A 23,981-nucleotide genomic window follows, 5' to 3' on the forward strand; every position below is an offset into this window, starting at 1 on the left:
TGCTGATTGGTACTGCCTTTATAATTTTGGTTTAATATCTAAGTGTGAAATAAAGGGAAGTTGGATTAAAATTTAATTGTGCCACTTGTTTATCAAAACTGTTTTAATTTTTTGGGTATTTTGTTGCATCTAACATGGAGCTGTATTTATCCATGTGAGCTGTAGAACAATGCTTCAATACTTTTTATGATATACTGAGATTTCTCTAAAATGCTTAGTTGGTGATGGTAGTGAGGGATGCGGGGGTGGGTGCATCACAGACATGTTAAACATGTATCAAATTATTCAACACCTGCCATATGTAGGTTTAAAGTATAATCTGACTGGAAGTACTCTTAATATTTCTGAGCGTCCCAGCCAGAGTCTTGTCTTCAAGCTGATACGGAATCTGTGCAGGGAGTTGAAGATTGTGGTGATGGATGGCAGGGAGGATGCAGTCTGAATGATTGTGTGGGCGTGAAGAGGGGGGGGGGGGGGGGGGGGTAAATAAATAAAACTAACAGAAGAATCAGTGTTTGAATGTTCTGACAGCAGTGAACCTTTTTCAATCAATTACTACAAAGAGAAGAAATCGTTTTCTACATGGCATTATATTACGATGTAAATAAAAACAGATTTTTCTTTACTGTTGTATTTTGAGATATTTAGTGAAAATCACTTTAAATCTATATCTGCCAGAGTTGTGAATAATTTTCGGTGTAACTTTTACTAGGATTTATATTGTTACATTTGGGACTGGTTTCATACGATCTATTCCAGTGATCTATTTAGCTACAAACGTGTCTTACAAAAATAAAGTAGTAGACCTTCCAGTGATGGAGATGTGCACCAATAAGAGCGAATACCTTTCTAGAACATCTGGAAACGGATACAGAGCTGTTTACTTGTTGGTAAACTGGTTTATTGAGAATGAATCGACTTTACACAGCCATGATTATCCTCTAAAGGGGAAAAAAACAGTACTTCTTGGACTATATGGTTGAGAATGGGGCGCAGTCTGGATGCTCTCTCCCTGCCCAGTGCGCGCTCCCGACGCAGGGGAAACAGACTGGATAAGTACGCTGGGCTCGACGCGGCAGGCTCACTGGCCGCTTCGCTGCCGCCGCTGCTGCTCATCAGTCAACCGTCACAGTCACTGGTACGTTGCTCTGAGGAGTTGCCGCTGCCGTTCCACGCAGTTCTGATCGGGTCATCCACGCAGTTTCCAACTCATTTTGCCAGAGAAAACAGGCTGCGTACGGGTGGACCTTAAACTTACCGCGGAATGACAGCTGAGCGATGAACAGAGGGTGAGTTATGAAGGCAAACCAGCACTCACGGGCAGTCACATTCTGGAGTTTACGTCGCCATTTCTTTGTTTATTCTAGTTTTTCTTAATCGAGTCTGGAGAAAATGAATGCAACGCGTTTGTTTAGTCTTGTAATTTGACATAGTACAAAATAGGAACATTTTATCTCATAAATTAAGCTGCGGGACTGTTTTAGCCAGAAGGATTTGTCTTTTGTAACACAGTCAGAAGCAGTTACTCTAAAATAATAATAATAATAATAATAATAATAATAATAATAATAATAATAATAATAACAATAACAATAACAATAATTATAATAATAATAATAATAATAATAATAATAATAATAATAATAATAATTATTATTATTATTATTATTATTATTATTGTTATTATTGTTATTATTATTATTATTATTACTACTACTACTACTACTAAATAATTATTTGGGAACTTCAAAAGAAAAAAATTGCTCTTGTTTTAAACAGAGAACTTATTGGAAAATCACTTTGCCTTCAAGTAGAAAATTCCATATATAATCAGGCACAGTGTAGAACAGATGTCAGCTAGTGCCATTTACTACCTGACGAGATGTTGGCTCTGTGCCACCTGTCTTCAAGGGCTTAAGTTGTGTTTTGCTGCACAGCCGGACATAATAACTAGAAGGGCCATATGAAGAGATAGAACGGAAAATGTGTGTCAGTGACCGAGTTTTAGGTGTTGTTGCTGCTTTCAACCTTTACTAAAGTTTCAACAATATTTGGTTTCAAAAAGGCAAAGATCGCCCATCAACACTGTTTCTACATAAAAAGTGCCAGATTTAGAGAAATATTCTCCGTCTGTCTGATGAGTGTAGAGTAGTGAGAGAACTGAGTAATGCGGTGTTCCCCTTCAAGTACCAGTTTTTATGCAACTGCTTGTCAGCTGGCTGAAAGAATGGTTCTACATGTTTCCACAGCTTGTTATGAATATGGATTTAGTTGTTTGGTCATTTTGCTGATGAGAATGTAAATAATGCAGATCAGATTAAGTAAATTCAACCAGTTGCTCACATGAGATTATCAACGGCTTCCAGTCTTAATCTACCCTAATGCCAGCGCCTTATTTCACTTTTCAGAGCACATCAGTTTTACCCAAATATGCTTAATTTTACTAATTTGTGCACTAAATACCTAAATGTATGTCTTCCGTGTGTGCTATAGTCAAATGACCAATTTCTAGTTAATTTAGGAACTGCCTGAGTGCAAAAACACTAATAATATTGTTTAATAAAACATGTCAGGCTGTAAGGGGTTATGGTACACCTGTTAAGAAGCTAGTGACAACAAGTGGCATGTCTGTAAAACAGGCGACTGCAGGCTAGCTATGTAAGCAAAAAGCCTGACTAATTAAGCAGCCAGTACCAGCTCATGTTTCAAGCAGTAGGTGATAGGAAAATCAGGGCTGAGGGTCATCTTGGACATGTCAGACAGTTTTCTAAGCAGTCGAGTTACACAACTCCAGAAAGGTTCCTATTACAAAACTTGAAAGAGGTGGCGTACAACCCTTACAGAGCAGAAAATGCATTATTTGCACTGTAAATGGGCTCTCCTAGAGCAAACAAAGGCTCTTTTCAAAAAGTATGTTTGGAAGAACGGGGTCTGCTGCTTAAAGCTTTCACATGAGATCCATATGACGAAATAACGCTTTAAAACCTTTAGATAATTCTGATCACATGGACGTGTTTGGCGGCACAGACCTGCTACATGGATGATGGGTGTGGGAATATGCTGGTATGAGATTACTTCAGTGTGCTAACCTTAAGTTAAAAAAACACACATTTCGAGGTATTAATACATGAATTCCAAGTCCAGGTACTCCATCTAGAGATTTGCTGATAGAGATGAAAAAAATGCAGGGAATTAAGAACAAAGTGAACCTTCCAAGATGAAGCGATCCAATCACTTCAGGCTCTGGTATTCATTAGTCTGGCCTCAAAGGTGTCTGTATAATGAAGACTGAACGAGTTCTCCTGCTGGAATCAAAAGCAATAAAGCTTTCGAAAATACTTAAAGTGAGGAATTTTTTTAAACATTTTTTTAATTGAATGCACTTTTTACGATTTTAAGCTTTAAAAGCCTATGTGAGCACTGAACATCACGTTTGATTGGATATGCAGATCAGATCCAGATGCAGTCCAGCTGGTAAACACAACTTGCAGCATGTGCCTGTTTTTAATCGGGAACAAGGCTGCCGAGGCCAAAATAATCATCAGCTGGGATTAGGTAAGCAGATAGGTAAGAGACTCCCAGTGGAAAAGTGCTGCAGTGATTTCATAAATGTCAGCTGTATGTAACATGGTATTTAGCGCTTATGCATACTAAGGCAGCGAGCAGCCTCTCAAGTCCTAAACCACAATTTTAGGATGGATGTGGGAGAAACCGTTTAATGGTGGAGGACAATGCAGGGATTAAAGACATTTACATTTTAAAACAGTCATTCACAAAGCATGACACAACATTGATTATTGAGAAATGTTCTTAGGTCCTGCATTTAGGTTGAACATTGTTGCATTGGTAACAATGTTATATGTGATTTACTGTTTGGACATTTTTAAATGACTGTACATTTGTCTGGGCAATGTAAAATGTGGCTTTATTGTAATGATGCAAAACTAGTCTGGTGTAAGGAAAGCTAAGATTAATCTAATCTTTAAACAGGAAAGCTTTTTTTCCCCCTTTCTGAGGAGACCTGGTAGTGTGTTGAGTAAGATACACAGAAAAACACACGTTTGATAGAAGTCACAAAGATTTCACTCCTGGGTAAATGTTACAAGCTCCAGGTGTTTGGGTTTTTATTTGTGTTTGTATGTGATTATTTATTTATTATTATATTTCCTAGGTTGTTCTTTCTTTAGTTATTTCAGGAGTTTGAGTTTTTGCGTTTCTTTATGCTTCCCATCTATATTTTCTAGTGTCTCCCATTTTACTTTATACTTTTATGGATTCTGTTTTTAGTGGATTCTATATACATTTTGTATTATTCCTTAGAAACCTTACATGTGGCTCATAACCCTTCACTTCCTGTTCATTACACTCTTCCCCACAGCTCATTTGTTTTCATTGGTCTCAGCTGTTCCTTATCTCCTCCTGCTTACCTTCACCTTCTCCTGTCTCACTTTTCTCCACACATCTCGCTGTATTTAAACTCCCTGGTTTTCAGTTCTCATCGCTGGTTTGATCACGGGCTCTGTTGTGTTGGTGGTTTCTCTCCTTGTGCTTGCTGTAAATTTCCTTTTTATTTAGGTGTGCACTGAGCCACATTTTTTCACTCTGATCTAATTCTGATACCAGAGTTTGGGTATCTGCTGATACCGATACTTTTCTGATACCAGAGCTCTTTTTGCTTTGTTATTCTCATCATATTGTTGCTTTTTTATCAGGCTGTAATAAACTCATTTCAACCAGCAAATATGATATGTATAAATGTAAGCTTGTACATCCCAAAATACAACTTGGGATAAGTGTAAGCTCACAAAAGAAGTCAGCAAAACAGTGTTCACAGGAAAAATCCCACCCCGAAAACAAATGCAACTACGCAGGTTTTAAACTGACTGTATTTATGAAATCCCAGAGAGATTTTAATAAAGGGTAAACTTCCCTGCTGTTCAAGACTTTATTGTAACTTTCTTTTAATCACTTCTGATTTCATCCATCCATCCATTTTCTAACACGCTTATCCCCATTGGGGTCGCGAGGGGTGCTGGTGTCTATCTCCAGCTGTCAATGGGCGAGAGGCGGGGTACACCTTGACAGGTCGCCAGTCTATAATAATACTACTACTACTACTACTACTACTAATAATAATAATAATAATAATAATAATAATAATAATAATAATAATAATAATAATAATAATAATGCTCCCCTTTTCAAATGAAATTAAAATGGTTATTATCAGCACAAATAAAGTATAATGACAACAAATCATAAGATTTCAAATATTATAAAAATAAAAGTGCAATGGTAACCCCTTGATGATGATGACAGCTATCATGTTTACTTTGTGTTTGGTTCACTCCAGAGGTGATTCCTGCCACCAGCTACTTAAACGCTCCCACATACTTGCGCATTTCAAATAATCAGATTCAAAAATAAGCTAAACGGGCTGTAACTGGACTTTTTATGTGCTTGAAAAAGCCTCATTGTCTTTTCCTGTCGTCTTAGAGTGTTCTTTTAAGAGTATGTCTTAAAGAAAGAAATTGAACTGTATTGATCTCACAATGGAGAAATTCACTTCTGCATCTTAACCCATCCCCTTGGTTAGCAGTGGGCTGCCACTGTGCGGCGCCTGGGGAGCAATTGGGGGTTAAGGGTCTTGCTCAGGGACCCAGAATGGCAGCTTGTGGGAGTTGAACTCAGAACCTCTGGGACCAAAGCTCTGTGCTGTAACCACTAGGCAACCACTCCCCCACTTAATATCTTGCCTGTGTAATAATTTTTAAACAGACATACAAACTGAGTTGTATGTCAAACTCTGCAGTAGTTAGGTTAGTTTAAACTGTCTCAAAATCACATGCTTCCATTTAAATAATTTTGGTTTAAATTTAGCTATTTGCTATGCTTGACGATGGGAACTTACAGTAACAAACCTAGAAAAAAATAGAAAAAAAGGTTCAATTCCTCCCCAGAACTGGGGCCTGCTGGGCTTAAGAGGTTTTAAGGCTGTCAGATAATGCTGAGACAGAGTGAGATCAATGACAGAAACCGGCAGATAAAAAAAAGATTTATTTGATAAGTCATCTTAGCCGGTCAGGAGCTTCTCTTCTGTTATCTCAGCTCCTTCAGTTGTGTTAGGGATTCCAGCTGTGGTGATATGACTCTCCTGCCTTTGCCTTTTTAACTCTCAATCATCACACCAATAAAGACGCAATCTGGTTTCGCCTCTTTGGTTTTCCATCCCCTCATCTTTGCCTTTTTGTGATGCTGTTTTTAATATGTGTTTCAATTTGTTACCGGTGACAGCAGTTTATGTTGCATAAAATGTTAATCCCGAAGCAGGCAGGGTTCCAATTTTAATGTCAGATTTATCTAAAAGAGAAGAAATGCCTCTTATAGATGTTTGATTGAGGGCTGTAAGCAGTGTCGCCTGCGTAAATATTTGCACCAAGCTGTTAAGCATCGCTTCTGATCCAAGTTCGAGCCCTCATCCCAACCCCACATGTGTCGCCTGGCATTAAATCATACTGACGGGGACCTCACCCCAAGAGCAGACTAATTGATTCCACTGAGGAAAGGTGCTCTATGTCGACAACTGTTGTCAACTTTGCATGGATTTAAAATGAATGTCCTTAATCGTGCATCAGCTTCAAAACTTAGAGGCAATTTTATAATAATTAAGCATTTATTCATTAGAAGCGTAGAGATGGGTGATTATGGTTGGCCTTTGTTTACGGCAGCGAGGGCAATTATTGCATTGGATTAATAGTTTTATATCATTTTCCCAATTGTAAAAACAATTGCAAGACAAATGTCAACTGTCAAATTCAGATAAGTTAGGAAGTTAATTACATAAACCAAGATATGTACTTTGCTGCACTGCCTAGTTGCCAATATACACGAAACAGCAAGAACTGCTGGTGTTGGAAACATAGTCAATTGGAAAGCAATAGGACATCCCACTTAATATTCATTCTTGATCAATACATGTTTACATATAAATAGCTGATATTTTTACAGCTCAGCAAAAAATAACCACATTTTAGCAAAAAGTGTTCTCAAGCTGAAAAAAAATGTGATCATCTCTGCTTCGACCTTGCCCACAATGTTTTGACCAGTCCTTGCTGGATCTACTGATATGTTTTGGTTTAGTGTGATGCTGCATGGTCCAGTTCTGTTTTAACTTTCATTCCTGCTATAGATGGTCTCAGCTTGGGACCTTGGGTCCTTTTTCTTGAACACTGGGACTGGTTCACAGCAAACATGTGCACTGTTCAGCAGCCTAGATAATTGTAATTTAGACTGTACAAAGAATATTATTCCAGAAGTCTGGGTCTTTGTCTTAGTTCTCTCTGACACTTCTTTATATATATATATATATATATATATATATATATATATATATATATATATATATATATATATATATATATATATATATATATATATGTGTGTGTGTGTCTTATTAGGAATTGTTTTATTATTTGTGAATTGTTTTATTGTGCACACTTGCCAAGGGCCTGCAGATGGAAAGTAGCTTTAGCTAAGTCTGGTTGATAGCAGCTCTTCTCATTGTGAGATTAATGTTTTTGTACAAAGTCTCTGACAAATAAACACTAAACTTAGTCTTGCCTTTATCATCTTTTTCTCAGGAAGCAAAGCTTTCCTCTTTACACTCTCCATCTTACTTTATAGGTATGCACTTCACACAGGTCTGAATCCAATATGACGCCCTTTATGACCTGTTTTTAGGGGCACATTGCTAGTCATAAGATTTGTGGCATGAATATCTGCCTCTCTGAATATCTTGGCCAGTAACTACACCTACAAGTTTTGTCCTGATTGGACTGAGAGAAATGATCTGCTGTTCAAGAATTAATATTGAAATATATAGTTATAAAGCATATTAATGGCTCACTGGACATCAGGACACAGCATTATGTGGAGTTTTGTGTCATCAGCGTAGCTAAGAAAATTAACTGCATGCATGTCTCCTAATGACACCGCCCAGTGGTAGCGTATAATTTAGAGATGAAATCGTAATGTGGTGCTGTATGATATACTGTTGCCATTCTGTTAGCTTTGCTGACCTCACTCATTTTCATCCCCACACCTGCTGCTCACTGGATGTTCTTTCACTTATTGGACCATTCACTGTAAATCCCAGAGGTGGTTGTGCATGAAAAACACAGTGTCACTAAAATCTACTCTGTTCCCTATTCTGATGATCACTTTGAATTACAAAAAGTTGCCTTCGCCACATTCAGATGCTTAAATGCCTTAAGTTGCTGCATTGTGATTGGCCAAGTCGCTAATTGTGTTAACAAGCAGTAGAACAGGTACCTAATAAAGTGGTCGGTGAGTGTATGTGGCCACTGGCAATAGTACTAAGGCAAAGGCTGAAGTTTGCAGTAACAAAGTGTATATGCACTCTGTGGGCGTCTTTTGTCACCATCTGAGACATGTATGAGTCAGATCAGGTGCTGAGTTAGTTCAAGAGTGTGAAAATAGGTTAATGATTTTGGACATGGGGGGGTTTGAAAATCAAAAGAACCTAATTAACAGTTTGATGACCTTTCCTTGCCTTCTCTTTGGCAGAGGCTTTATCACTCCCCCCTCCAGAGGTGTCTATGTTTTAGTCTTTTATCAGCCTGAACTTTAATTGCCCTCTCCCACAGTTGAACATGAGTTACATATGTGGTTGCCCAGCACCGCTCGCTTTCAAATATATGATGAATTTCAAAACAAGCTGTTGTGCGACGGCAAACTTTTATGCTGATATTTTCAAGAGCGACAAATTGCAGGCTGTCTTTTCCTGGTGTCACTTTGACACCTCAGACGTATAACAGCTTGAATCCGACACACGGAGGGTCTGCGCTTTAAGTGTCGTGATGAACCTGACATGTAGGTATATGCTTAACTGACACATTGAGAATTTACCTCCAAGTCTGTTGGCACCTCACCTGCTAGAACATCAAAATTTGTTTTATTTGTAGCAAAAAATGCTATCATGGGATGTGTCCAGCTCCCATGATAGGATCATGTTGTCAAGTTGGTTAGCTGGGTAACCTGGATACAACAATATACACTTTTTCATGATCATATTCCTGTGCATTTTCTTTCATTATGGGTAATAAAACTGCTTTTCTATGTAGTAGTAATTAGGAACTGAAAGTAATCTGTTGTCACATTAAGGTTTCTATCCACTCTTGTTTGACATAAATATCTAACTAGTTTTGACATTTTAATGATTTATTGAAGATGTGCATTTCCCAAAGTGAAATGATTGGATAACAAATGTTTATTGTGAGTCTTTAAAGATATTTTTGTTGTTTTCTCTGTCCACATAGGATAAAATAATACATACAGCCTCATCAGAAAGGTTTTTACTTAGTTTAGTTCTATAGCGGCGCCAACTTTAACTAAAGTGATTGGCATCGACCCAATTTTAGGACAAAGTCTAAAACGTTTTAGCATGTTTGGGATGGCCAGTTATGGTTTGTTCATTCCAAACGTGGTTTTGATGTGTTTAAGACCATTGTCCTGAAACGTTAACATGTTCAGGGGAAGCTGAATAACTGAAGGTACTCTATCTTCTTCAACATTTGATCAACTTTGAGCGTTGCTGCAGTACCAGTAGCATGGTACTGCAGCAACGGCCCTAGATAATCAATGCTACCTCCACCATGCTTGATAGTGATAAAGTGTTCTAAAATAAGAAAGGTTCACATTGTCTCCTCCAAACATACTTATGGTCACGGTGACAAAACAGCTCCGTATTAGCTAGCCTGTCTTTAAAAACCAGAAAGCAACTGGCTTGTTCTTTTTCCTGACACCTTCTACCATACCTAGGTGGATGACATTCAGTTGAACATGTCTTAGTTTATTAAGTTCCCTTGATTAGGCACTGGCTCTCTATCAATTTTCTAGTTTTAAATAAGAAGAAGACAGATCCCAGGTCAAAGCTGCTGCTAAATCCATTCCTCATTCCTCATTCCTTCTAATCTTTTAAGACTTCAAAACTACCACAGAGATTTACCCCTGCATATTTAGAGATAAATACTCATGCATTCGTCTCGCCACAATTGCATTACTGTAAGCGCCTGTTTACTTGTCTGCACAAATCATCAATTTCTCGCCTTTAAGCCATTTGAAATGCTGCAGCAGCCTGACTCCTGACCAAATCTAGTAAACAAGCTCTTTGGAGTCCCAAATACTTAGAAGTGACCCACGTGACCCATGTTCAGAGGCCCCGGTCCTTGACGTGGGCCTGTGGACCTTTCATCCATGTCTTGCCCATCTCTCAACACCATTTCCTGTTGGCCTGCTATTAAATAAAGGCTACTCATGCCACAAAATTAAAAAATAAAGTGGCTTTGAACCTTGTTCCTGACTAATAGATGTCAGTGACTTTGTTTCTCATCTACGTTATATGTCCACAGGTATGCTTAAATACATTTTTAACCTACAGTTCAGTTGGGTGTGGCTAGTAAAGCTTCAAAGAATACATTTATTAATCAGTGTTAATTCATGTGGGTTACGTTATATTTTCATACAGGTTGGTTAGTATGGCTTTTCTTGCTTAATAAATGAATGCAACTGTTTGTATTTTGTACTGATCTAAAACATTCAAGTGTGACAAAATCTAAACAGGGCAAATACTTTTTAATGGTGCTTAAGTTATAGACAGTTATTTAAATAAATATATCACATCTAGATACATTTTTAATATTTATTTTTGCAGCTGGGCAGATGTGTAGCTCACCACCATCAGTTTGATTGACTGAATGTAGTGTGAAGCGCTTTGGGGTCGTCTGGCTTGATAAAGTGCAGGCCGTTTAACTTTTTTTTTTTTTTTTTTTTTTTAAACCATTTATGTTGTTAAGGTTTTTGGCTTGAGTTTTCACTAACTTTCCATTATGACTTTATCCTTTTTTAAATGAATTTGAAATGAATTGGTATGCTGGAGTCTATGTATGTTTGCTCTTTAGATGTTAGACATTATCTGGTGTTCTCTATTGGCTAATCATGCTAAATTATGTTTTTAAACCCTAAGATTCAAGAAAGGATTCACCAAGACATGTTAAAAAATACAAAACATTAAATAAAATATTTGACAGATCCTAACTGATCTTGTGAAAGAACTCAGAGGGCTGAAGGAATTTGCCCAAATAGCGTATGATGAGCAGTTATGCTGTGATCGCATCAGACACGTGGAAATAAATGACCCAAAAAGGCCAGTTGATTTCATCTTGTGATCTCTTGGTTCAGTTTTGGATCCACACTGTTTTATAAGATCAGGTCTTAACTTGGTCGGGGGAGGTGATCAGCCATTTTCTTCTCCTTAAACTATTTGGTGGTGTACAGATTAGTTTTTAAAGTTACTAAATTAAAATTTTGCCTTTCTACATTTGTGGTAATTGTGTTGTCATTGGCGTGGTGAAGTCTTTCTTTGGGGTTGCCCAGTGGTGCATTGGTTTGACTTGTTGCCTTGCAGCGTGTTCTAATCCAGGAGTAAACTCTTTTTGCATGTTGTTGCAGCATGTTCTACATTTGCATGTGTAGGTCATCAGCAGTTATTCTGGCTTCCTCCCACAGTCCTAAAAGATAATTGTTGGATAAATTGGTTCCTCTGATGTGCCCTTAGGTATGAGTGTATGTCTGCATGGTTGTCTGTCTCTGTGTTGCCCAGTGAAAGACTGGTGACCTGTCTAACATGCACCCCTCTGTACCAATGGCCGCCTGAAAAGGAAAGATTCTTAATAGTAAAAGCATGATTTTCTTTTAAGATAGTTTGTATCAAATTTAATATAAACTGAAAAGTTTATATTAGGACGCACAAGACACACAAGTGCTCAGTTACTGTTGCTAAACATGGCAACCATATTGCTATTTTGAGTGACTTCTGAGACCCTCCCAGCAACGGTTTTTCAAAAAATGTTTTTTTTTTTAAAAAGAAACTTGTGACAAACCTTGTGAATTCTTCTAGTGTTCTGGAAGCCTCTAAGTTAAAAATGCACAATCTTACTCGTGAAAATGAGCCCTGGGTGCTGCTGTGGTCCCCTTTCAAATTTCAAACCTATCATAGCCAAGTCCTTTCACTGCAGTCCTGCCAACCTACAGTCCAAACAGGGGATGTACTGTGTCTTTGTAGAGAGTGCAATTAAATCAGGCATGTGTAAAGTCACTGCTGCCTGATCACTTTAAGACCTTATTTTCTTACTATGCCATTCATTTTTTCCTCTATTGTCTTTCTTTCCATTTGTTTTTTCAGTGTACATGAAAAAGTCACAAATGGTTTGTTTAAAAAAAGTTAACGACCCTAACGACTCTCCATTACTAAGGGGTGGACTGGTTTCGTTTCAATGTGCGCGTAATCTAAGCCATAACAAGGCCTTTGTTGGGCAGTAATATAAAGTTTGGAACTCCAGATTACTCCAGACATTTGAATTGAGAAAACTTTCTGGATGGGAAGCGAAATGTCTTCAAACTTCGGAAAAATGTCCAGTTGTTTTTTTTTTTTTTTACTTTTTTGAGAAAAAAAAACAAGTTAATGTTTGACTATGTCGTGAAGGGCGATCCTGAGTGGTAAAGTAAGTTTAAAAAAAGCAGTATCAAAAGTATAAATCAATTAAAAAGTAAATAAATTTAATCAAGTAAACCTTTTTCACTTTTCCTGTTTTGAAATGTGAAAAAGGTTAAAAGTATGAAAAAATAGTTGATGTTTAATGAATTACGGTTACTTTTCTGCTTTGCTCATTCCTTCCCCTGTGTTACAGCACCGAACCTGAACAATGATGGCTGACATAACAGATTCCTCATGTGTGTTGGTCTTTCAGATCCTTCCCCATGTTTTCAGTGCTACTAGCACAGCTTGTATGAGTGATTAAAGACATCATTTGACTACTCCTGTTTGTCTCCCTAAGTGACAACACTTCCAATCAACACTTTTTTTACACAAACAAGCCATATTGCTAACATTAGCCATGAACTAAAATTGTCTTTTGAAAATATTTTCAAGTTACAAATGGCTTTATCCCCTAGGCGGGTACACAGTGACACAGAGTTGGGTTAAAAAAAGAAAAAAACAGCCAGTGGCAGATGGCTTAGTTTGTATCCTAGAAAGCCGGATAGCAAATGACCAAAGGTACAACAATGTGGAAAAGTGAAGGGGTGGACCCCTGTTTTCAGTAACACAGGAATTAGCAACAAGAGTTACCAGAAACACCGAAAAACAGGTTATACGTGCTACACATTTCAGTGTTAAATTGCGTCAACAATTTAACACGTAAGAAGGTAGGAATTCTCTGGTTGGATAGAAGCAAAAAAAAAGAGGCAATCGCTGTTGCTGACTATTTTTGGTCATCAAATAAAGATAATGATGAGACAAAACGACCAGAAACAGAGGGCTGTTTTTGAACACATTTGCATGGACCAATGTGTTATTTCCAATATATTCAAATTCAACTGAACCATACGTGCATACGTCCATCAAAGAGATGAACACTTTTACCAAGTGTCATGTTGTTTACTCTTATTTTATTTAAAGGTGTTTTGACTTGAGTTGTTGAGTTTGCAATAGGACAACGGGAACATTGTCTTGATTACTGTTTTTATGATCATTTTTTTATTTAACCATATCTTCAAAAAGGTTTGTCCAAAAAAATTTCCAGCTGAATGCAAATCTCTTCTGGTTAGACCCACTCAGAAGAAAGTTACTTAGACCCTACAGATTTTAACATTTATAGTCCAGTATCATTCTTACTCAAGAGCTTGTTTTTCTAAATTCTTCTCATAAAACTTTTTCAAAATTTGCCATTTCTGTTGAGGAATACTAATCCGCGGTCTTGGCTAACCACAGCACAAAAAGCACTGATAAAAGTTGTAAATGATCTTAGATTAAACTTTGATCAGAACAAAACATTCCATCCTAGTTTTGGTTGAACTGAGTGGTGCCTTTGTTACTATGGAACATACTATTCTACTTAGTAGACTTCATAATAATGAAACATAGCAACATAATGGAAAAAGCATTCTTTTACTTAAAGAGCATAGCCAGAGGATGACCTTTTCCCTCCTGAACAAATCCGGTGGCCATGATTCATGCTTTTATCACATGCATCATTGACTATTGTAATCATCTTCTCTCTGATCTACCTAAAAATCACCTTTCATTACTGCAATTAACACAGAACTAGGCTGCATGTCTTCTGATGAGGACTAGATGGCATTTTTAAAGGTCCCTGTTTTTAAGATTCTCTTAATGTCTCAGTACAGAGATTGATTTGTCTGGCTTGCTTTTTGGCTTTGTTGACCCTGAAGTCATCAGATACGGGTCTTTGTTAGATGTCCAAAAACCTTTGGGGAAGCATCCTTTAGTCATTATGGCCTTTAACAGTTTTACTGTTGATCTGAGGGCAGCAGGGACTACTGAGGTTTTAAAGCAAAGAAGACATTTTTTTCTTACCAAATCTTTTAATTTTATTATAATTATTCAAAATTGATTCGTTGATATTTTTATAGCCACCAATTGGTCATACGGTAACGGACAAAATGTCTGCTACCCCTCTGTTAATTAAAAGCAAAACTCACAATGATCACTGAAATAACTTGAAACTGACAAAAGTAATAATAAATAAAAATGTACTGAAAATTAACCAGTGAAAATCAGACATTGATTTTGAATTGTGGTTCACCAGAATTATTAAAAATAAACTAATGCAACGGGCCTGGACAAAAATTATGGCACCTGTAACTTAATATTTTGCCACTTTTTAATGCGATCACAATCAACAACTTCTGTAACTGTCAAAGAAATCTCTGCACCTCTCAGCAGGTATTCTGACCCAGTCCTCATGAGCAAACTACTCCAGATATCTCAGGTGTGAAGGGTGCCTTCTCCAGACAGCAGGTTTCAGCTCCTTCTTTGGATGTTCAACAGGATTTAGATCAGGGCTCATAGGAAGCCACTTCAGAATAGTCGTACAGCCGTTCTTGGGTGGTTCTAGCTGTATGGTTTGGCTCATTATCTGTTGGAAGACCCATGACCTCCAACTGAGACCAAGCGTTCTGACATTAGGCAGCACATTTCTCTCCAGAATGTCTTGAGTGTTGAGATTTCATTGAACTTTGGACAGATCTGAGACACCCATAGCCAGATGCAGCAAAGCACCCTGAGAACAGAACTGAGCCTCCTCCATGTTTCACTGTAGGGACAGTGTTCTTTTCTAGGTGGCTCTGTGAACATGGAGCTGATGTGCCTTACCATAAAGCTCCAGTTTTGTCTATTCTGTCCAGATGCGTTGTGGTTTAACAATATGCATTGTAGCAAATTCAAGTCTTGCTTTTTTATGATTTGCTTTGAACAGTGGTGTCTCCCACTTTGGCTCAACAGCGATAGATGGTGCGATCTGACACTGGTGTACCCTGACCTTGGAGTTCATCTTTAATTTATTTTAAGATTGTTCTGGGCTCTTTGATTACCATTTATTTTAACTTTCTCTTCAGTTTGTCATCCATATTCTTCCTGTGGCCACGTCCAGGGAGGTTGGCTACAGTCTCATGGACAGAAAGCTGCCAGGAGACGGTCTTTGAAGCCTTTACCGTTAACATGCTTATCTATAATTTTCCTTGCAATCTCCCGAGACAATGCTCGACTTTGCTTCCTGTGATCCATGTTCAGTGTGGTCCACACCATGCCACTAAACAGCACAGTGACTACTAGTTACCCTTTAAATAGACCAGACAGACTGACGGGTTACAAGCTTGGAGACGTCTGTAATGCCAATTAGAGGAAACACCTCAGCCTGTTTCATCAGTATTTTTAAACTAATCTGTTAAACCACAATTCAAAAGCAATGTCTGATTTGTATTGGTTGATTTTCAGTACATTGTTATTTATTATTACTTTTTCAGTTTTCAGTTTCAAGTTATTTCGGTGACCATTTTGGGATTTCCTTTAAATAACAGAAAGGTAGCAACAACTTTGTCCATGACTGTATTTTTTAATCTATTTCTATTTTAGTCTTACAGTAACTCTTAAAGCTTTTATATTTTACCTGCTTGTTGTTTTTTGCTGTTATATATATATATATATATATATATATATATATATATATATATATATATATATATATATATACATATATATGTATATTTAATTTTGACTTATATTTTTACTTTTATTATAATTTATGTATCGGCCTTACTTGTTTCCCTTTTTGTAGCCGTTTATCAGACGTAGACGTCTTGGATTGTATTACAGTTACTGTTTTTTGCCTTTCTTCCTTTTATTTCTGTGGTTTTAGAATATCTCCAGTGTTTCTTCATCAAAGACAGCTACAGTTAAGATAGTGATTCCTTTGTGGCCACAGCCATATTAAAACTCTCTGGGCGATCATGTGAGATCCGTGTGTGTGTGTGTGTGTGTGTGTGTGTGTGTGTGTGTCTAGGGAATAGAGATTATTTTGATAAATGGTTGGTGTAAAGTATAAATACATTTGGATAAAGATACAAATACAAGTCATTTGCCTGATTCTTGGCCATAATTCAGTCTTAAGTATTCCTTCCTAACCCTGGAAGCCCCTGGACTTCTTCCTCAGCCATACCAGTTCTTGTTATTATTAGGTTCAGTAAAACAGATCAAACATTTGACTTTTACCACCCATATTTCCTGTCCACAGCCTAGAGGAACCTTTCTGAAGTTAGGCTTTGTCAACCATATGATTTACCATGTGGTCGACCATATTTTCTATATTTGATGCAGTTTTCAACCCCATTTTCATGTTCTTCAGATGGAAAGGCAGTGACGTTATTTCTATGTCTATTCAGCAAAATGTTACTTTGGGAGTTATTTAATGGCAAGGCAAGTTTATTTTTAAAGCACATTTCAGTAGCAAGATGATTCAAAGTGCTGTAATTTAATGTCATGTTCAGTTTGATTATCTGCACACGTATATTGCTGTCATCAAAGCAGTGTGGCTATGAGTTGTTTATGTTGTCTTTTAAACGAGTCGATGCTGTTGTCCGCTCAGACAAAGGCTTGCAAAAATCTGGATCAGGAACAATGCCGGAAAGTTGCAGCCACAGTTCTTTACCTTTGAGTCAGCCAGACTATAATGGAATTCCTTTGTTTGATCTGAATTTGAAATATTTCATTTACATTAAATAAATAAATAAAAATAAAATAAAAAGATTTTATTCCTAAGCTGCAGCACCAGTTATCTATCTTAGACTGGTGATGCAAATCTTACTCACATGCAGTGATCTCTTCTAACCCTGTGTTTTCACCAGGAAGGAAGGACTCCTTCCACCTGCATCCTCTGATTTCACAAACTGTGTGTTTGGAACATCAAACTTATTTGGAGCAGACTGCTCATGTCTTGCACACCTAGCGATAGAAAGAGAAAGAAATCCAGTGATTTAGGTTAATTACGGACACTGATTAACAACCCCCTCCACTACTGAACTGACCAGATCAATATTCCACAAGTTTAACTGACTTGATAATGTACGCTTATTTTAAAAAGTGCTTCTTTAATTTTTTGACCATTGTGTAGTAGCGCGTTTTCTCGATTGCAACAGAGTAACCATCTTTATATAAATAAGACATGTAACATATGAAAGTACAGAAAAGGTCAAGGAGTTTGGGGGCAGTGTTTGAATTGTGTCGTGGGAAAAAGTTATTCTCTGCAAAATAAAAAATGACCAAAATGGATGGGAACACTCAAAACTGTTTAATTTTTAAAATAAGCTTGCGCAAGGAGAACTGTCATAGAAGAGGGTCTGCAGCTGTTCTGGAGAGCAAGCAGCAATCTCAATGACTGAATCAACACAGACTTGAAAGATAGATGAGGGTAATAAATACAAAGAAAGGCATAAGGCAAAAGATGGCCCCCATGGGGATGATTAAATTAACCTACTTGTGAGGTACTAGTCATACTGTGAAGCAATAGGTCACCTTTGTTCAGATAACCTAAAAGAACAGCGGTGGATAAAAATGTTGCCATCACAGTAGCTACCTTTGGCAGTAGACTCGTGATTTTCAGGGTTCTGCCAGGGATCTGATCAGCTTCACTGACATTAAAAGGTAAACAACAAATTAGACACAACACCTTTCTATGTAGAAAAGGCTGTCATAGCTCAAATAGGATTTGGAGGTGCATTACAAAAGAAGTGATGCAGACACTTGTCAGAGTATCTGGCAACCCATCCAAACAGTGAGTGAAGGCCACCAGAAACAGATGATCCCACAGAGACGTATTAGAGCCACACCAGAACTTGACAGAGGTTACATTCCTGGAATGCAATAGCCTGGGAGACTGGTGTGTGGAAAGAAGTCTTCACAACTCAATGTGGGTTTACAGTATGTGCGGGTGCCCTTAAGTACCCAGAGATTCCAACATTTGGCCACAGGGACTTTAGTACTGGACCACTGCACCTTTGCCTTAGGCCCACTGGAAATCTGACCCCGATACACTCTGTAAAGTGCAGTCATTGCTCCCTTAATGCATCCTCTTCCATGATAAATCAAAGTTTAGGTATACAGGATTGTACACAGAATCGAGTACATTTGTCACTTGTCTTAGAACAAGCTTCTGTTATGCAATGGAAGTTAGAAGAATTTAGTCACTTGAAGTGTCTCTCTTTCCAAGATCACCTCCACCACGTCCCAAAAACTTACAGCCACTAACAAGCTTAATTCACATTACCTTTGTTCTGCTTAAAAGACCATAGATAGAGCTGGAATTACATACATTGTGGTTTTTGGTAATCTCCCCACAGATGTCAAAACATATTGTACTGATTAAGACAAAAAACATCCCTGTAATTTCACTTCCTGTAAATCTACATAACCAGTAAAAAACTTTGGACTCACCTTTGTCATTCAATGGCTTTTCCTTATTGTTTTGACTTTCTGCATCGCAGATAAATAGCCGTAGTGAAGACATCAATGTATATAGATTTATTTATCAAACACAAAATTGCAAAACAACTCAAAACATCTGCTTCAACCAACTGTCTTGAAGGAGTTTTCAGAGGTAGTAATAAAAATAAGGACAAGAGGTAGTTATAATAAATGAGACAGTGAGTCCAAACACTTTTGTCTGCCGTGTATAGTGTCCAACATTTTTTGCTTCTGTTCTTCATATATATATATATATATATATATATATATATATATATATATATATATATATATATATATATATATATATATATATATATACATATATATATATATATATATATATATATACATACATATATTTACACACACAATCACACATTTTTCAAGCCAGCTTAATGAGCATATACACCTTTTCCTCTTAGGATGCAAAATGTCAGTTTTCTCGGTCTGCTATGTACTGACACTTGTAACATCTGTTTTTTTAAATGCTGGCTGTTAATTACGTAAACCAAGGTTTGTGTGTGTGTGAGAGAGAGACTCATAAATCAATTTATGTAGCACAGCCAGAATGGGAAGTTTTGCTTTTCAGCAATGCTTACCTGATGCCTCGTGTCTTTGTGAGCTGTTTTGGAGGAAGCTGCTTTGTGAGCTGCTTAGAGGAAGCTGCCCCATTGTTTCAACCTTCTTCCTTTCACTTCACAGGATATTCCCCGCCGATGGCAGTGATGGAGAACACAACATGGCCATACTCCGCATACGTCCCCCATTATCTCCTGCGTGGTGACCCTTTTGCTTCAAGACTCTCCAAAGAGGCGGACATCATAGCAGCCTTTTACATCTGCGTCATAGGTCAGTCTCGTACCTGTAAAGGATCCATGTCCTCATCTAAAACTCACCGTTCTCCTCAAGAGTGCTCCACATTTCCTTTTATACCAGACGCAGTGCACACCTCATAGCAAAACACAGGAAAAAGTCTTTAAGGTTTGGGCTTATTTTGGCGGACAATGAGTCCTCACCATCTTGGAAAATTCCACTCAAACGCTGAACACCAGCCTATGTCACTCTTTGTACTCCTCTTATGTGCTGAAATAAATTGAGATGCAAGATAAAACATTAAAGCTAGAGCGCCAATATACACTTATTTATAAGCATTTGTAGGACATCAGTTGTAGTTAAGTTCCAGTTTGAGTCCACCTTTACAAGTTCTAAATTCATTTAAGGACATAAGAGCAGACATAAACAAAGTTGATAGCACTCCTAATAAAGATGTATAAAACACCTTAAAATAAAATTATCTTTTTTTGCAGCAGCAACCTATAATTTCAGTGAATTTGTTAGGAAATAGTATTTTTAACTGTAAATCACACATGGTACACTTATTGGTAAATTACATTTCAAACAAAGCAATAAAACGGAAGCATTTTTCATTTGTTCAGATGTTTAAGGATGTTTAACCCCTGACTTTGTACCCCTTGAACTAGGTTGGGCGAGGGACCATATTTATCTTGGCACCAGACAGACAGAAAGATAAGAGAGGTGGAAAAAAAAAATCTCCAAAGTTCATATTTAGTGAACTGTACAAAGAATGGCATCTTGGGGTCACAGGGTTAGGGAGTTTACTGGCCGGAGGGCCTGTAACAGCAACCGACCAGAGAAGGCTTCCAAGGGGACGTGTAAATCTGTAGCAATATTTCAATATTGGCACACGTTATATTATCTCTTGGCAGGACTGCAGTTTTATCTTTGATGTATAATGCTATACCCCCCCCCCCCCCCCCACCATATTTACCCCTGTCTCTTCTGTAAAGGTTATAGCCGTCAACAGCAAGACAGAGTTGTCTAGGTACAACTTTTGTCCAGGTGTGTTTCTGATATTTCTAAAACATGGATGTTCTCTGTTTGACAGATTCTAGTTATTCCATCAGTCTTATTTATAAGACTGCATATGTTTAGGTGAGTGAGAACTAAACCCTTTTTAGAAAAACATGACAAAGAAGTTCTAATTTACTTGTTAGACCCCATATTTATAGATGATCAGAAATGATACAGGTTGGTTGAATTGTCATTATTTTAATTTCCTTTTGGTCTTTATGTGCACTTGGGGGTATTTATTTTCAGTAAGTTTATCTTTTGGCCCAAAAGTCCCCTTCAGCTTTATGACAGAAGATAGGGTGGACTGTTTGTCTTTTTAGGTGCAGCAGATTCACCGTGATTTTTCTTGGTCTTCCACCCTCATGGTACAGACCAATCCTCTGAACACGCTCCATATCAATCTTTGGACCATCTAGCTCCAGGTTATTGGAGAACATCTGTTGAACCTACATTTTTCTCCCTGTGCATCAGGTATCCCATCAATAATTATATTTTCCCCTCTGTCCTGGTTTTTATTGGAATCCAACTTGGCGAAGCATTTAATCAATGTCCTGTGTTGACTTAATTATCCCACTTTCAAAAGATTTTTGTTTCGGCTTCAATTACTCTGTGTCCTGTTGTCATCTCCTTCGTTTCCTTCTGTGTAAACTCCAAACTTGTCTTCAGCTCCTGTACATCTTTCATAACGCCATCCAGCCTCCTGTTAGTTCCATCCACCATCACTTCAATGAACCCTTTAAAGTTTTCTTGCTGCAGATGGAACATTCCTTTGTAGAATTACTTCTGCTGCTCCAACGTCTGTGTGAGCGCAGCCATGGCGACAGCAGCCTTATCCTCTCTCAGCTTTTTTGGGAGGCATGATATTCTTACCACGATGTGCTGGTTGTGGATATTGTAGATTGATGACAGGAGTGAAGTATTATGTTGTTCTTCCAGTCCAAGCCTTTAGGCCCAGAGGCCTCTTGGCTCTTTTACAGCCAAGCGTCTTATCAAGCAGTGTTATAATCCGCTATTGGCACTGGAAGTGAAGCCCAAGTATTTCTCGATTTAAAACGTAGGTCGCTTCTAAGGTCAGCAAAAGGATTACAGAGATATTTTGTAGATTCTGGTGAGATTCAGATCAGCAAGGTACTCTGGTATCCAGTACGGTGCTGTGCCTTTCGCTTTTCCTTACTGCTGCTGTTTTTCATGCTGTAGTATCTACTGGACCTCTCTATCATGTGATCTGTGTCTTCCCTCTTTCCCTACAGACCTCATCACTTGTTTTCCTCACTTTCACCTGCCTCTTTACTCCTTTCTTTTCATGTTTTCTATCTCTCTTTTTCCTCTTTCCTATTTTGAAATCGGTTGAAAATCGGTGTCTAATCTCTAAACTCCTTCTCATTTCTTTATGTTAGCATAAAAATAACGAAGTCTCAAATAAAAACAGAACAAATGAGTAACTTAGAGTAGCTAAAGCATGTGCAAATATACAACATACAACAGCCGGGAAAATATAAAAACGTAACTTTTCCTGCTTTGAATGATTCAGTTATAAACATGGAGGATGAAACATGTCACGTTTCTTTCTATTATGTAACAATACATGTTCTCTTTCCTTCTTACGTCTGATATTTTCCTTCTCTCTTCTGCCTTTTTTGTCCTGATTTAACTCATATAAACAAAATTAAATAAACCTCCTGATGTCTGTTTTCTTCTGGGACCGCTTGAATCTGGACACATTTGTTAGAAATTATTTTAAGCCTGGCATCCACTCAGCATTTATGTTGGAAATATTTAGGGTGCTTGTCAGTTAATTTATATATGATGCAGGGAATTTCACAAAGGGTCTCCTTTACTTTTTTTTTGCTACCCTCAGCTGACTTGGCTAGCGCTGGCAGCCTGCTAAGAGCTCTGTGTAAAACAGCACAAGCTTTGATTCAAACTTAGCAGTCTGAAAATGCCCTGAACAAACACACGTATCGAGATAATGCCGTTGAAAGGGAGGTTTGGTCTTCTCACAGCTGCTATCCAGAGTCCATTCAGAATTTATTTGTTAGTTCAGAGAGCTCAACTCCTTGGCTTTGATTCCACATTAAAGAACTAAAGAATCTCAACCCCTCGTTCTTTTCCCCAAAACGATGTGTTAACGAGTGTGTGACAGTTAATGTCACAGCATGTTTGTGCCTATTTTTTAACTTAAAAAAAAAAACTTTTTATAAAAAAAACGTAATTTCTTTTAAAAAAACAAAAGAGTGTAAACAAACAGAAGCCGGTTTCCTGATGCCCAGGTATCCCGCAGTTACCTGACTCCGCCAGATAGATTTGCTCCGCATATCCATCTGGAAACCTTCCGTTGAAGTAATTTTGGGAAGGGGCGAAAATACTGGTTAGCTGATTGGCCTATGTTGGTGATAGACGGGCCAAATAAACCAATCAGATCAACGAAGCATATGACGTACTCGTCAACATGCTTCGTCGTCGCTTTGGTACGAGCGACGACGAAAACACAACCACAAGCCAAGCTACTCTTGCTGCTGCAGGTAAAGGCTCGTTAGCTCAGCAGAGAAATACTCTGTAATTCCGATAAAACTTGCTCAATAGCCACGCTAACGCTAGTTTCATCGGCTGAAGCCGCCATGTTCTTTAGACTGAACTGTCGCGCTTCCCGTTGCGTCACACCTCAACCCGCCTCAAAGCCAACGCTGATTGGACGTTCGTTTGGTGAACGGCTCCAAATTTTCTTTAACGGAAAGTAGCCAGACTGATCTGCGAGTGAAACCTTGAAAGCTCGCGAGATCAGGATGGTCTCACGAGGCTAATCCCGCAGAGCAGTGCAGTTATGCGGTTATCAGAGAGTCATCGCTGTCAGACGATCAAACAGGGATGAGTCCCCGCTTCCATACAACTCCTCTCAGATTGATCACAGCGTTGTGCCGGTGTTGCATTTACCGAAGCCAGGAAATTACAAAAAGTCCTTCTTCTCTAATATCATAGGCCGGCGCAGTTAGTGGAAATTTCGTCTTTCTCGGGTGACAAAAGTACCGGGGGCTTGATGAGAAACATTCTGGGCAAGAGCCGGGAATGCTCCGGGAATGCGATGCCATTGGTGAGATGTGATCGAGATTGAGCTTTTCAACAACAGCCACTCCAGGTGTGCGTGGCACCTAAAAACAAACGATGAATATGTGGAGAAGCCCCTTATGCCCACTGTTAGATTTGGTGGAATATC

The 23,981-nt window shown here is 38.1% G+C and overlaps 1 protein-coding gene across 1 annotated transcript in view; it reads left to right on the top strand.

The window, feature by feature from the left end:
* The first annotated feature begins 1,050 nt into the window (after positions 1 to 1,050).
* Positions 1,051 to 23,981, top strand: part of opn5 (opsin 5) — an 88,462-nt gene continuing 65,531 nt past the window's right edge. The window contains exons 1-2 of the mRNA XM_036147091.1: positions 1,051 to 1,289; positions 19,601 to 19,747. Coding sequence (XP_036002984.1) covers positions 19,615 to 19,747 — 133 coding nt within the window. The 5' untranslated portion in view covers positions 1,051 to 1,289; positions 19,601 to 19,614. The remainder of the gene's footprint in view (positions 1,290 to 19,600; positions 19,748 to 23,981) is intronic.

This window comes from Fundulus heteroclitus, chromosome 15, assembly GCF_011125445.2.
Source record: "Fundulus heteroclitus isolate FHET01 chromosome 15, MU-UCD_Fhet_4.1, whole genome shotgun sequence".
Classification (NCBI taxonomy): domain Eukaryota; kingdom Metazoa; phylum Chordata; class Actinopteri; order Cyprinodontiformes; family Fundulidae; genus Fundulus; species Fundulus heteroclitus.